Genomic DNA, 15,309 nt, shown 5'->3' on the forward strand with positions numbered 1-15,309 from the left:
ATATTAATGAAGCATTCCCTCTCCATTTAGTTAATTGACCATTACTATAAGAAAGTAATTTTGATTAAATTTGGTGATTATAGTTCACCAATAATTATGTAGTGCTTAGCCAAAAATTTAAAAGTTTAAAACTAAGGACCATCCTATGTACTTGTGTACCCAATAATATACATTATTGCATATTATGAACTATTTAAATTTTTCCTAGAAAAAATAACTATTAAAAATAAAATTAGCTATTAAGAATAAGAAAAAATTTATAATTTATCCCTATATTGTAGAAAATGTTTTACCTTACTTGAATTTTTTTCGTTCAAGTGGTGATAAATTGGTAACCACAATACCATATTAAATACATTTTTAAGTATCTCACAATATTACAATTATTATAAATCATTATTAAACGGCGTTGTAGATAGGCTATAAAGAGTACATTACTGTCGTCGGTGCATTTTTTCAGTATCTCATGGTGGAACGCAGCGCAAGTTCACAAGCGACACAAGAATAATTAAGATGAAATTAGTATTATATCTGGTATGTCTAATATAAATTAAATTTAAGATGATTGAGAATTGAGTTATTATTAATAATAGTCTTTATTTGTTATGCTAAAATCATAATTTGATTTAAACGTATAAACTATTGAACACTCGTAATATTATATAGTATGTAATATATTTGTATTATTACTTTTAGAAATAAAATTGTAAATATGACATTCTAATGCAGATGTTTTTTTCATACATTTCGGCGTATATTTTTACTAATTAATATTAATTTTTAGACATTTTTAAAATTTATTTCACATTTATCATTTCTTACATAAAACATTTCATTTTCTTCACTATTAGCCAACATTTTTGAAGTTGTACAAATCAAACAGTTTTTGGAGAATAATCCAGAGAATATCAGTTTATATTGTATAATATGTAACGTAACGTTATATTTATTTAATTTATATTTGTAATCGGTGCGTTATACATTCGTTATAAAAATAGTTTTGATTTTTCAAGTACTTGTATACAATTCAAAAAACAAAAGTATTAGGAGACTCGATTTATCTACAAAATTAAATTTAATAGTATAGAATTTTTGAGTACCTCATAAGTGTTTTTTGAATCAAATTAAATATAAAGATAGGTATTGTTTTTTATTTAAATATTAAAAAAAAATATATAATCAATTATATCTACGTTGAACTGTATTGTAAAATAAATTTTATGTATAAGAATAATCATAAATTAATTTTTACGTATACACTGTAACGTCTGTAACATTGAATAGGTATAAATAATACTGTGTAAACCGTAATAATAATATGTCAAACGCGCGTTATAAATAATGCAAACGTGTATATCTATTGTATACCTATTGACAGGTGGTAAGTTCCTAGTTGTGAAGTTTAAAAGCAATTGGTAATAACTTTTTATAGGTATTATATGTATACTTAAGTATGCTGTTTTCGGCAGTGTCCGACAACGATGTAAATGGACTGCGAGGGTCGAGAAAATCAATAATGATGTTTTAAACTTTATAATGTGTACCTACGTCCTACTACCTACCATTTATATTATATATATATACATTATACATGGTGAACGACCCCCAAGAGTAGGTCTTTAATATGATGATTAATTTTTTTGAGTTTCTATTTGATTACTTACCTACTGTATATTGTATAATAGTATACCACCTAACTTTCTTTAACGGTCTTTAAAACGATTTTCGTAAACACTGGTCAATGTAAACTACATACGACTATACGAGTAACCGTATGTACCGTACAATATATTAGTGGTTCCTAATAACTAATAAGTGTTCCGCGATCGTGCTTTACCGGATGACACGCACGAAAAATAATTTCTCCTTAATTTTCACAAAATTGAAACGCATATATATTATTCACGGAAAGCGGAGAAATTCCATAAGCATAATATACAACAAATGGGTACACGGTCTACTTTAAGTTATAGTCGTAGCTCAATGCTAAAATGATTGAGGACTACTTTAATATATTACGTATGTATATAGTCTTATTATATATGAGTTTACTGTATTAGTGACGTAATTAATTACTAAATACAATTATTGTAGCGATTGTCAGTTGTCATTTGTCACGCGGTAAAAGGTTCAAACTTTTGAAGTGTCGATTATTTTTATCGCAAGATTAATTATACGTAAATATGGATTTATAGTGTCGACGTCACTGCGTTACTTGGCGTATATTTTTTCGAAATCATTAATAATTTTTAAAAAAAACAACCTATTTTTAGATTTTCAGCGATCGGTTTGACAACAGTTCGGCTGGTTCATGACCAGTCTTTCAACAGCCCCTTTATTACGACTTATGACGACCAATAATATTATATTTTTTTTTTTTTACTTTTAACGGGCGGTTTAGGTCCATTGCCGCAACCACCAATTGCCTCTATATTATATTTCTCTCGATTCTCGCTATAGTTGTTCTACATTTTCTATTCCTAATAGTATTAGTAGTATTACTATAACTTTGATCTCTCCGTCGTTGATTACGGACCGCAATACATTACCGATTTTTATTCAGTTTTCATCTTGAGGTCAAACCTGCAATGATGGGGCCGTAATATCACCATAGTCTATGTAATATAGGGCGGCAGCACATCATCACATCACATCACATCAATCACATGAAATTAAATAAAAATAATAATAATGATAAAAAAATGAGGTTACGATGAACACTTGAAGCATAATCCCACAGAGTTCAAGGTGTATGATATTAAACTGTACTTATATTGGTACGTATAATGTGCATCGTGTGTGCAAGGGGTTAAATTAATTACTACGTGTGTGTGTGTGTATATATATATATATGTACTTACACCTATATAGTACATACGAATCCTTATAATATAATAATATATATACTACCACGCCAAACATCCTCACCGTGACCTTCCCCGTCGGCGATTATATGGATGTATATAACAAAGAATATGCTTGTATTATATATATACGTGTATATAATGTATTCCACGGGCTTGGCGCCGAAACAAATCGAAACGTTTTAATAATAGACATTGTATGATATAGAAGTTTTGGCGAAAAATTCAAAAAATTACGTATGATACGTCATTGAAACGAGGCTTAAAAACAATGTTTATAACAACTATAGTGATCTTCTCTATTTCACGTCGGGTCGTTAACAACCGGCTATAATATGCGTTACTCGTGCACAGGACGCGCGTTTTGCTTTTGTCTAGAAATAAGAACGTTTTGATTTTCGTTTTTATGACGCTCCGACACCCGAGATGTGGCGGTGTGACATAAACGATTCACGCGACACTCGACAATCACTACAAATCGATTCACGACGAGCCGAGTATTTAACACACCACAGTATATTTAACACGCGCGCGATAATCGTCATTCGTCACGATCACGTTACTATCGACGACAACCGCGGTATGGGTAACCGCGTAATGGTCACGACTGCGAACCGCCGCTGGTGTACTTATATTGTACAGGTACATAATATAATAATATACCACTGTTAAACGTGTGATATGCAAAACGATTTTTGTCCGCCCGTATGTGACTTTTAAACGTCTATTTATAAATCACGGTCGAGTGCGCTACGCTTGAACTTTACGTGACGAGTACTGGGTCGCGCATACTTCAAGTGCGTTTTTCGCTGCAGGTAAGACGCGATTTTGTCGGACTATTTTTGTACAACGGTTAGCGAGTTCGCAGCGGTGTACTCCATTGGCGAGCGAATCGTGTACCTACTTGCGAGATCAGAGTTCAGTCGGTATAAGTGGCGTGCTCACCGTGGGGGGGATCAGGGTGTCCCATTTGGATTTTTTTGTAATGATTTATTATCTATATGAAAAAAATTTAATGGCTATGACAAGTCAAAAATGAATATCCCCCCTCTCGAAAAAGCTGAGCACGCCACTGGTCGGTATATGACGGTTTTCGCGTGATGTAAAACCGCGGGACCGCTATTATAGGTTAATCGAGCTCCCGTGCCGCTCGGGCCGAGTATAGCTGTTTGTTATTTAAACCCATCACGTGATTGACAAATCGAACAAGACAAACAAAATGTTTGTACATAACCACACTGACCGACGTCACCGGGAGTTTACCAATTGCGCTCGAAACATTTTAGGGTCGATAGACCAATTGCGCTCAATACATTTTACATTACCTAAGGAAAACTTAATAACCGATTTTTTTGCGAGTTAAAAGTAAAAGTCTTCCAAGTCGGTGAAACGTATAGGCTTTATACAGTTTAGTTAATGAAAATTAAAATAAAATAATATTAATAATAATAAGAGACTAGGTGGTTAAATCATAAAGATATAATAATAATAATATACGATTTTGAGTTTAAGGTAATCATGATGTTTGTATTTTGCACGTTTTAAGAATAATAATAATTTTTTAAATAATAATTTGAGCATGGCAATTAGAATAATATAATTTGAATACAAGCGCAATTGATATATTGACCGTAAAATATAAAGAGCGCAATTGGTACACTAACCTTAAAAATATAAGAGGCGCAATATTGGTACACTGGCCCTAAAATATATGCAGCGCAATTGGTATATTGACCCTAGTATAAAAATTTTGTTTTAGGCGCAATTGGTCCATGCCCACGTCACCGACCATGTCCTATAAGTAGTATATTATATAGGTACTTTGTCTGTGACTACGCGGCGATAAAATACGACGTTCGTGTTTGGGATTTTAAGCATGGCCGACGTATTTAACTTTTTTTTTTTGCTATTGTTTTTCGGATTGTGATATTAAATATTTGCGATTAACGTTAATAACAAACGAAGCAAAAAATATATCACAAATATTGTATAATATATAGTTTCTCGAGTGAATGTGTGATCAAAGAAAACACTGTTTATTATACTTTTTATCTTATTTTACAAAGTGAGTTTATAGTTACACGAGAAACCGTGACACGTCTGTATACACAAGGCTTCTAAGTCTTTCAGCATTAATCTATGTATAAAGTTCTAAGCTTGTAGATTTATCAAGTGCGATGAAAAATGTCAACAATTTAATTCGTGCGTTTGGAGATACGATTAAAAATCCGAATACAACATATCAAAATGTACCTTGAAAATACCAAATATCATCTATGAAGAATTAAAAGTTCCTGGACTTAATAGTCATCAAACTCAAAGCAGTAATATTAATATTAAAGTCAACAGCAATCCTATAATATAGAATAATTGTAATCAATTATTTTTAGACTACACTTTTTAAGAATTAAGACCTAGGTTCAATAAAGAGTTAAAATTTCTATAAAGTTGTTCTGCATTCGAAGGTCTCGTACCAGCTAACAAAAAAGTTTGCCCTTACACTACAGAAACTTATCTTAAATGCTACAATGTTCTGTGTGCAAGATTTTTACTTGTCTGGAGGTTATATATTATTATGCATTTTAAGTTTATACCTAATGTACATTATGGACGATTGTTAGCAGTTAACACCCACTATAAAAAAAATCTTAGATCCACGACCGAGTGAACCTATGTTGTACATGTAGTACTATAGTTAGCCGTCAGCGACACTCGGCGATGTAGTGAGGAACGCGCATTAAATTGGCGATCACGAATACGCGCGCAGCACGGACGGCGTAAAGTTCGTCCGAGCGCCCAGTCATGTTTGTGGGGTGGTCGGATTAGTATATATTATAATCGTCCGCTGGCGGCCGCGGCAACGGTGCATGTTCGAATCGAGAAATGGAAAAGTATAAAAATTAAAAACTGATTTTTTTTTTCAATTTTTCCTTCTCGTTTTCAAACATTCCAGTGTTTTTTTAAATTTTATTTTGTCGCGCCTAAATATATTATTATACCACCTATATATACTCGTCCACCACAACTATATACCATACTCATCGCATCGCTCTGCGTACGTATATTTATGTTGTACAGATTAATTTTAGTATTTATACACCAAATACAATATATTATATTTGTACTTATATGTTTATATTATACTATTTTTAGTAGGCTATAGTAGTACTTATATACAGACATACAGTTATAGCTATGTACTTACCTACTTAATATCTAAATGTCTCATAATAACAAAAACGACAATCTTATTACAAACCATGGAAGTCACCTAGTTGCTTTGAAACGTTCGAAGTATGTAAAACATTTATTCTAAAATATTAAATTAGAAATTAGAAGATATTGAAAAAAATGTTAATATTCTCATACTTAATATTTATTGTATTGAAATTGTCTAATAATTATTTGTAAATATACTGTTAAATAGTATTTTTTTTAAACGAAATCAATATTTTTGTTCATATACATTATAACATTACTCATTGAATAATTATTGCCAATAAAAGAGATAAACAAGACCATCTCAATGCACAGTTACAATATATTTTAATTACCAACCATTTTAGATTATACGCCAAATAGTAGGAGGCCACATTGACAATTATTGCATGATCACAGTTATAATAATAATAATAATGGTAGAAATAAATTATTGCAATTTGAGTCGTGATTACTTGACACTCATAAAGCATAATTTGGCACTACAAATAGTTCCGCAAGAAGGTACAAAAGTATTTGCGATACAATTTATTTAATCATATTATCTTAATTATACCACAATATAATCGCACTTATTGTTCTTTAATATTTTTTTTGTCACTCATAGTTGTATTTGTGGCTGAATCTGGACCCTCTGTTTAATTAAATCTGGTTTATTAAAATTGCATACTTCCACATTAAGATACATGATTTAGAATGTTGTATTTAATAATAGCGGTTAATAAATAAAAAAACTCATCCAGAAAAGTGCCCATTCGACATTTAATAACTGTTGTTGACATTGATATCAAGTATTATAAAGGATCGATTGGAAAGGTCATTATAATTTTAAAGTAAGTTTAATTAAAATATTCAAGGCTTTGTTATAAAATATCAATTATTTAGACTAGAAGACGTCTTCTATATCTCAATTGCCTTATTTAATATTATGTACCCAGTTGTACAGAATGTATACGTCTTACAGGCTATTGCTAAAATACAGATTTATTACTTATACTTATATTTGCATCACAATTTTGAATAAAATAAAAAATATTAAAGCTATTCATTAAATTGCCATTTTTATACGCACAAAATTTGAACAAATATTATATACAAATTATCTGAACAAACTAATCAAAAATGTCGTAAAAAACTGATGTTGTACTTATTGCTCGCGTGACAAAAGTTCATTTTAGAAATTATTTCATTCATTGTATACGGAAATCAAAATAATCAAATGTGTAGATACATTTTTATCCACTGCTTGTGGAAAATCTAACAAAACATTTTACATTTTTATGATATATAATAATTTGTATTAAGTACATATATTTTTAAAGTTAATAACATAAATCTCAAAATAAAATTATAGTTAAAATAAAAATTATGCTCGATGCTATTAAATATTAATTACCTACTAATAATACAATATTGAATTTTAATTAGGTAGGTAAATTTAAAATTCCAAAATATGCTAAATTCAATATGCTACTCTTATAGTGTAACAATATATTTTGATATAATAACTAAAAATGTATTAGCTAATTACTAAATTGGTAGACGGTAGTTCGTAAATCTTAAAAAGTTAGAAATAATTAGTGAAGTAAAAGTTATCGAAAAAAAAAAATGTTCTTGCTATGAACTTTAACTTTTGAATCATTAATGTTCAACCTTGATTCCGTTTAAACTATACAATATATAGTCTTAGATAATTGAGAACATTTTATTTCATGGTTATAGCTTAAAGTATAAAAGTAATTTGTATAATATATTAATATTTAATACCTTTATTATAAAACAAATCAAATTAATCTATACACACGGTAACTTGAAAATATGTAAATTCAAATAGGTACTTAGTAAACATTTAAGAATAAACTTAAACGATTGACTTTTTTTGGAAAAATTTCTCTCGAATATGCGTTAAATTGTTTAATTATTCAGTATATTATGATGACAACATAGAAAATTATAAGTTATGCGATTATAATATTATTCATGTCTAACTCGTAATAGTATATTGTTTTAACTTTTCATTCGCCTTGAAAGTAAAATGTGGGCGTAGGTAGTTTATTTCATATTTCATGATGGATAATACAACTACCCTATTTTCTGTAACTATTATTAATGAAAAAAAAAACCGATTTCATTATATTTTATAGTTATTATATCTATTATCTACAGATTAAAATAAATTGTATTTTGTATTTGCATCAAAATAACATCACTAAACAATTTGAACATTTCCTTGATTGATTTAACTGTTTGATTTTGTATAAAAGACCATACTTCGTATTATTTCATTATAAAGAAATTAGTTTCATTTTACTGAAGTTAAATTAATAGGTATTAAAATACAATTTTTTTATTAATTACTCTAAATAGATAGTTGTTATAATTAATAATTAAGTTAATAATTTTAGGTAACTAATTGAAAACTTAGAATACTTTAATACTATTAGTAGGGTGATTATTTTTTTTTCGTATCTCTCCCTTTATTTAATAAAATAAAATAATCAATTAAAGTATTTAGTGGTTATTAAATGATGATTTTAGCAATTAATTATTATTTTAGAAATGTGACATTATTTTGATATTATAAATAGATAAATATTATTTATTTGTAGAATAAATATTATGTTGTAACGTTTGAAAAATGATTTCAGTATGTTAGACGTAGAAGAAAAATGTAGTAAACTGAACATAATATATGAACAGCCAACATCACCACAGTCACCACAAAGAGAACAGAGAGAGGAATGGGGTAACAAACTTGACTTTTTGTTCTCGTGTATTAGTGTATCTGTTGGCTTAGGAAACGTGTGGAGATTTCCATACTTGTGCTACAAACATGGCGGGGGTAAGTTATTGATTACTTCAATTTTTTTAAACTTTATTATATGTTATGTTTAGTTAAATACTATCATATTTTCTCTATTTCGAAGTATTTATTTGTCTTTTAACACAAAAGAGTCAGATACATCACTATAGGGAACTAAGGAAGCGCTCTGTATAATTCTAATAAATCTAACATTCTAACAATACAAGCATACATTTTATTATAGTATAACATTATATTTAATAACAATTATATTTCATTACCTACCTATTTAATTTAAATATGAATTGTGAGTAAATTAAAAAAAGTTTAATTATGTTGATTTTTTCATGCTATATTGTTATATACTTCGAAATATACTTAAACAAATTAGTTTAATAAGACAACAATAATAATATTATTTAATGCCAAACTATTTTTGTGACTTGTGTTGACCGAAACAATAATTATAATAGTATAATACTATTATTATAAAAATGTTTTACTATAATATCATTTAATTTTTTTAATTACCAAGTGGTCTTATTGCTATTATATTAAAACTAATAATAGACAATAGTTACATTATAATTATCTAATAAATTAATAAATCATGTACTCATTCGTTGTAAATAGTCTAATTATTATACTATTTACAAATTATTTCCAAAATATGTACCCACGTATTTAGAGGTAGTTGATTAAAAAGGATAATATATATAATAACATAACTAACTTAAATTAAAATTATAATAATCATTGATAATATTTAAGTTGTAACTATAAATACTTTTTGTAACTGAATCTACACGTGACTGTGCAATCACATTTTTATTGTCAGTTTAAAACTGACTAATTGTAGATAGGTATTGTAATACGTTATTTTACCGCAGATAAACAGTATATTATAGAAATCTTGATTTATAAAATGTTAGATTTATTTACAATAGAAAACAATGCTATCGTGTATAATTTGATTCTTTAGTTAAATGATGCTTTATAGTTTAACTTTTTTTTAATGTTACGCGGTTTTGAAATTAAAACACCGATACTCAACACTGATTATATAACGCCTTATGCCTTTAATAGTATATATATATATTATATATATGCATTATATGTTATTTATTTTTAGCGGTTAAAACAATACTTTTCTTACATAAAAAAAATGTTTTATATACAATAAACTAAATAATATGTATCATATAGTTGATATTATAATATTATGTTTTATCGTTTTATGTAATAAAATAAAAGAACACGAACTGAAATTTTACTGTATTTTTCAAAATATATGAAAGCTTCTTGTCAACGTTCCAATGAAAAAGAATTTTAGTTGCAGTCAGTTTATGGATGTAAATGGTTAGTGTTGATTGTACTTCGATTTTATACCTAATGAAGGGTATTTTCTTGAATATGACTAACGAGCAAGCCATATATTAGTTACATATCCCACGTTTGTGTTTGGATTTTAAATTTATAAGCAATAATACACTTCTATGTTTTACAAAAAAAATAATTAAAAATAAAATCAATCCTAATTTTTACAATAAATTGTGGCAATATATGTTAAAAAAATTCATATTAAATGGTTTTCAGTGTTTTCACTACTTAACGAGATTGATAATGAATAATTGTGAAGGTATTTTACTAAAAAAAAAATGTATTATTTAAATTCTGAAATATTATTACATCATAACTATTTAAATTAATGGTGTGATTCAAAATATTTTAGGGGCATTTTTAGTGACTTACTTTATAGCCATGATATTTTGTGGAATACCGATTTTTTTTCAAGAAGTGGCTATCGGACAGTATTTGGGTTCTGGCGGGATGACGTTGGTTGGAAAGTTATGTCCAATACTTTCTGGTAAAAATATTATTTCATTGAATACCTAATACCAAAAGTATTTTTTATAATTTAATTTTTATTTTATCCATTTTACTTTTAATCAATGTTACAAGTATTTTAATATAGAATTATATGTCGTTTAGGTACTGGTTACGCTACAATGACTATAGTTTTCTTATTGGATGTGTATTATTGCGTTATTGTAGCATGGACATTTTTTTACTTGGCAAGTTGTTTCATATCATATCCAACTTTGCCGTGGGAAAATTGTAGTAAGAACTAATATTTATTAAATAATTACTTAAGATTTCATTGTATTGAAAAGTCAACCAAAATATTAAATTATTGTTTCAGACAATTGGTGGAACACAAACAATTGTTTGATGCCAAATAGTGTTAATATAACCCACGAGCCTTTTAGTACGGATACAATAAAACGTATGTTTAATACATCTTTGACGCTCAATCACAATATAGATTCGTGGAATCAAATGTATTTCAATAAAACGAATGAATTACAAGGTAATATTTTCAAAAACGATGGTCAACTTACGGAATTCTGTCATACTATTAAGTCGTTATCGTATGCTGATGTTTCATTAAATTTCACCGACATGGAAACAAATATTTCGTCTGTCCTTCGTCCAGGACAAGGTGTTGACTTTTTGAATCAACTTCGAAATTGTTTTAATGTAACGACTGTGACACCAGCTGAAGAGTATTGGGAGTGCGTGAAGTGCATCAAAATGTTCAATTTTGCCAAATTTTCATTGGTTGGAATATTGTTGTAGGAGAAGAGTGCTTATGCTGACAAGTGGTATTGAAAATATCGGAGGAATGCAGTGGGAACTATTGTGCTTATTAGGAGTATCGTGGATCTTGATTTATACCATATTGGGCAAAGGTCTTAGTCAGAGTGGAAAGGTAATAAACTAATAAGTAATAACTATGAATAATAATCCGAAATTTCTAAAAAAGTGTATTATTTTAATGATAAATAGATAGTGTGGTTCATTGCAATGTTTCCATATTTAATAATGGGAGCATTACTGATTAGAGCAGTGACGCTAGAAGGAGCTGGTGAAGGTATTAGGTACTTAGTCACTCCAAGATGGGAGAGTCTCTTGAATTCAGACACATGGATAGAAGGGACAACACAAATATTCTTTGGCTATAGTGTTGGTGTTGGCACTTTACCAGCTCTCGGATCATTCAACCGATTTCATCACAATTGTTATAGGTACGAATATTTTATCACAAAGTGTATAATGATACATTGATATGAATTTCTTAAAATTATTTTATAGGGATGCAGTATTAACTTGTGTTATTAACACGCTCACGTCTATCATACCCAGTGTAATAACATTCAGTATATTAGGTTTTATTGCTGCTTCTCAGGGAGCTACGGTTAGCGATGTCGTGGAAAGTGGACCTGGTTTGGTATTTATAACTTATCCACAAGTGGTGCTTCAGTTACCAGGGGCCAGAATATGGGCAGTTGTATTCTTCGTCATGCTTGCTGTAGGTATGGCAGCTTAATTACTTGAGTGAACTTTTGTACGACATATATGTAAAAATTCATTCTGATTTGTTGGGTTTAGATGATTGGTATTGATAGTGAGTTCTGCAATGTCGAATCATTTATAACCGGACTGACGGATAAGTGGCCTAAGTATTTACACACTAAACGAAAAACTTTCACTTTGTTGGTGTGTATAGGTATGTTTGTGCTAAGTTCGTCCATGGTGACTAACGTAAGTAAATATAAAATTGTACTTGAGAACTAATATAATGATTTCACTACATACGAGATACGTATTGTTACGATAAACATGTATATTTATACATTTCAGGGCGGAATGTATATATTTCAATTAATGGATACATATTCAGCATCCGGAATATCGTTGCTTTGGGTGTGTTTCTTTCAGACTATAGCCATTTCATGGTTTTTTGGAGCTGATAGATTTCGCGAATGCGTCAATCAAATGCTCGGTTTTCGACCAAATTTGTTCTGGTATATCTGTTGGGTGTATCTTGCACCTTTCGTCATGATTGTAAGATTTATCTATATTTTGTATGACATAACATTAACATATAAAATCCAAATTTAATATTTTACAGACGGTATTTATATTTTTCATCATCAAGTATGAACCAGTAAAGTATGGGAATCATTATACATATCCATGGTGGGGTGAAGGATTAGGAATAACAATATCGTTGATTTCCATGATCTGGATACCACTATATGCTGTTTACTACTTAATGACGGAACCGGGGACTTTTAAACAAGTAAGATTGTTAAATATACATACCTATAAAATATATTGGTTATAAATATATAAGTTTGTTTTATTAAATTATGATTGTGTTTTTAGAAGCTCGAACGTGGTTTTACACCTATTCCAGAAGTCAAATGCAGAACTAAGATAAAAAAAGAAACTAAAAACATCATTGATAGAAGAATTAACATACAATTAATGGAATGTAGTGCGTTGGTTTACAGCTGTGACAATAATGATAGTAAAAATATATGAACACCAATTTTAGTTAACTATATAGCGTTTAATGTTACATTATTCTTACATTACAGCAGTATTGTAGGTATTTGTTTATAAATTCATATAGTTAACACTTAAACAAAAGTCTATATTTTTGAAATATAGTATTGTATTTTATTTGTAAAAGTCGATGTATAAGATAAGTAGTGTTTTTTATATTGATTAAATAATTAAAACTATTTATATGATTAGTATTATATAGTGCAGTTCTTAGGAGCATTATACAATACTGTTTTTCCCCCTTAAAGTAGATTGATTGTTATATTGACAAAAATAAATTGTGTGGGAATTATACAGTGTTATAGTCTATTATATTGATTTATTTTGCAAAATGCTATAGTTTAATAATTAATTTACAAAATATAAAAATTATTTAGGCAGTACATTGTATTGTTGAAATAAATAAATTAAACTAAACTTATGTAACGGTAAAATATAATATGACGTGTTATTCAATGTATTTTAAGGTACTTTTTTAGAATTTATTAATGCAATAAAATCAAAAATTTGGGAAATTTGATATTGAGAGTAAACTTAGAGACAAAGTTAAATCTGTATTATTGCTTTACTAGATCAATCGGTACGTTTGGTAAGGAAGACTTCTATTATTAATTCCTATATTCCGCGTGCGTTAGATTAAGACAAAGAAACATTCTGTATCAAAAATATTTTGAAAATGTCATTGTATATAGTAAAATATAAAATATAAATTTATAAATATTATGTTAAAATTTTAAATACCCGTAAATAATATCTTTTAGTAAAAGTTAATAAAAAAATTATGAACTTTAGTAATTTAGTTATTAAAATCGTTATTTTTCGTTTAAATTATTTAAAAAAAACCCGACAATATGATTATTTTTATTTTCAGTAATAATAACTATGAGTAACCTTGTATTTATTTTCAAGCTTTAGCTATAATCTCTACACATCATCACCAAATTCCTCGACGAACTTAAATCTATACTTAACCCCTTTCTTACTGTTTTAACATCCCTAATAAACAAAATAACACTCCCTATAACTCCTACTCCATAACACACACACACACACACACACACACACACACACACACACACACACACACACACACACACACACACACACAACACACACACACACACACACACACACACACACACACACACACACACACTCACACACACACCACATATTCCGTATACATCAATAACACAAACACACAGTATATTTATTATATATATAACTCTAAATTAAATTGCTATTGTTATTGTTATTTATTTATAACTAACTTGTTGTAACATGTAATATGTTGATACATTTTAATTTTTAATAAATAAAAAAAAAAAAGCCTTAGCTATATAAATTCATGATTTTTTTAAAGTCTTATAATTTTGCAGATGAATTTTGTTCGATTTATTCTCGTTTTCTTTTCTTTTCTTTTTTTTCTTAATTATTTTAAAGATAACTAAAATTGTTTTCAATTTTTTGCCAGAAACCACCATTGGAGTTGAAAATGGATGTATAATTTATACTATAAAATGTGTACAAACATGAAAAAAAATAACTCCCCCAACTGGACGCTACTGGACTTATTATACATATTATTATTTTTAATAAAGATTGAATTATAATCTAAACATCTAATAAAATATATAAGGTTAGTTTGAAGAAACTTAAAATGAGATCTATAATATTTTAATATTGTCTAATAGAGTAATTCGTAAAATTTGTATTCCATTTATTTTATATTGGTTTCTTTATCTCTGTTTTTAAATACTGGTTTTGATATTTTTAACTAGCTTTCAAAGTTTTAAGTATAAAACCATAGAGATAACATTTTTTTTTTCATTGTTACAAGTGTAATAAAAGTCTAGCGGATACGTACGTAAAATATTCTAATTTCGATATTTTTAAAATGCTACACGAATACGATTTTCCTTTTCACGAAAAGCTTTACGTAATTTTATAGAATTCAAACAATATTATGACATGGCGTGGTATGCATTTTCGGTTTATGACCAAAAA

The 15,309-nt window shown here is 28.4% G+C and overlaps 1 protein-coding gene across 8 annotated transcripts; it reads left to right on the forward strand.

Moving 5' to 3' along the window:
- The first annotated feature begins 3,364 nt into the window (after positions 1 to 3,364).
- LOC132922205 (sodium- and chloride-dependent GABA transporter 1-like) lies at positions 3,365 to 14,654 on the forward strand. Of its 8 annotated transcripts, XM_060985603.1 has the most exons (14): positions 6,048 to 6,158; positions 6,431 to 6,587; positions 6,691 to 6,916; positions 8,732 to 8,925; positions 10,619 to 10,753; positions 10,879 to 11,007; positions 11,090 to 11,462; positions 11,527 to 11,659; positions 11,737 to 11,975; positions 12,043 to 12,259; positions 12,340 to 12,492; positions 12,592 to 12,795; positions 12,863 to 13,033; positions 13,120 to 14,654. In XM_060985603.1, exons 4-14 carry the CDS (start codon positions 8,733 to 8,735, stop codon positions 13,276 to 13,278), a joined length of 2,106 nt encoding a protein of 701 aa, XP_060841586.1. In that variant the 5' UTR covers positions 6,048 to 6,158; positions 6,431 to 6,587; positions 6,691 to 6,916; position 8,732; the 3' UTR covers positions 13,279 to 14,654. The 8 variants fall into 8 exon arrangements, with proteins under 8 accessions (XP_060841589.1, XP_060841588.1, XP_060841581.1 ...); XM_060985598.1 differs by lacking the exons at positions 6,431 to 6,587; positions 6,691 to 6,916 and adding an exon at positions 5,579 to 5,919 and having other exon boundaries at positions 6,018 to 6,158; XM_060985600.1 differs by lacking the exons at positions 6,431 to 6,587; positions 6,691 to 6,916 and adding an exon at positions 5,579 to 5,919 and having other exon boundaries at positions 6,021 to 6,158.
- Positions 14,655 to 15,309: the final 655 nt, after the last annotated feature.

The sequence above is a fragment of the Rhopalosiphum padi genome, chromosome 2 (assembly GCF_020882245.1).
Source record: "Rhopalosiphum padi isolate XX-2018 chromosome 2, ASM2088224v1, whole genome shotgun sequence".
NCBI lineage: Eukaryota > Metazoa > Arthropoda > Insecta > Hemiptera > Aphididae > Rhopalosiphum > Rhopalosiphum padi.

Coding starts and splice junctions, on each gene's coding strand:
- LOC132922205 (XM_060985598.1), top strand. CDS start 6,085: ATGTCTCATAATAACAAAAACGACAATCTTATTACAAACCATGGAAGT. Junction 11,008..11,089: donor TTTGCCGTGGGAAAATTGTA/GTAAGAACTAAT, acceptor TTATTGTTTCAG/ACAATTGGTGGAACACAAAC. Junction 12,260..12,339: donor TATTCTTCGTCATGCTTGCT/GTAGGTATGGCA, acceptor TGTTGGGTTTAG/ATGATTGGTATTGATAGTGA.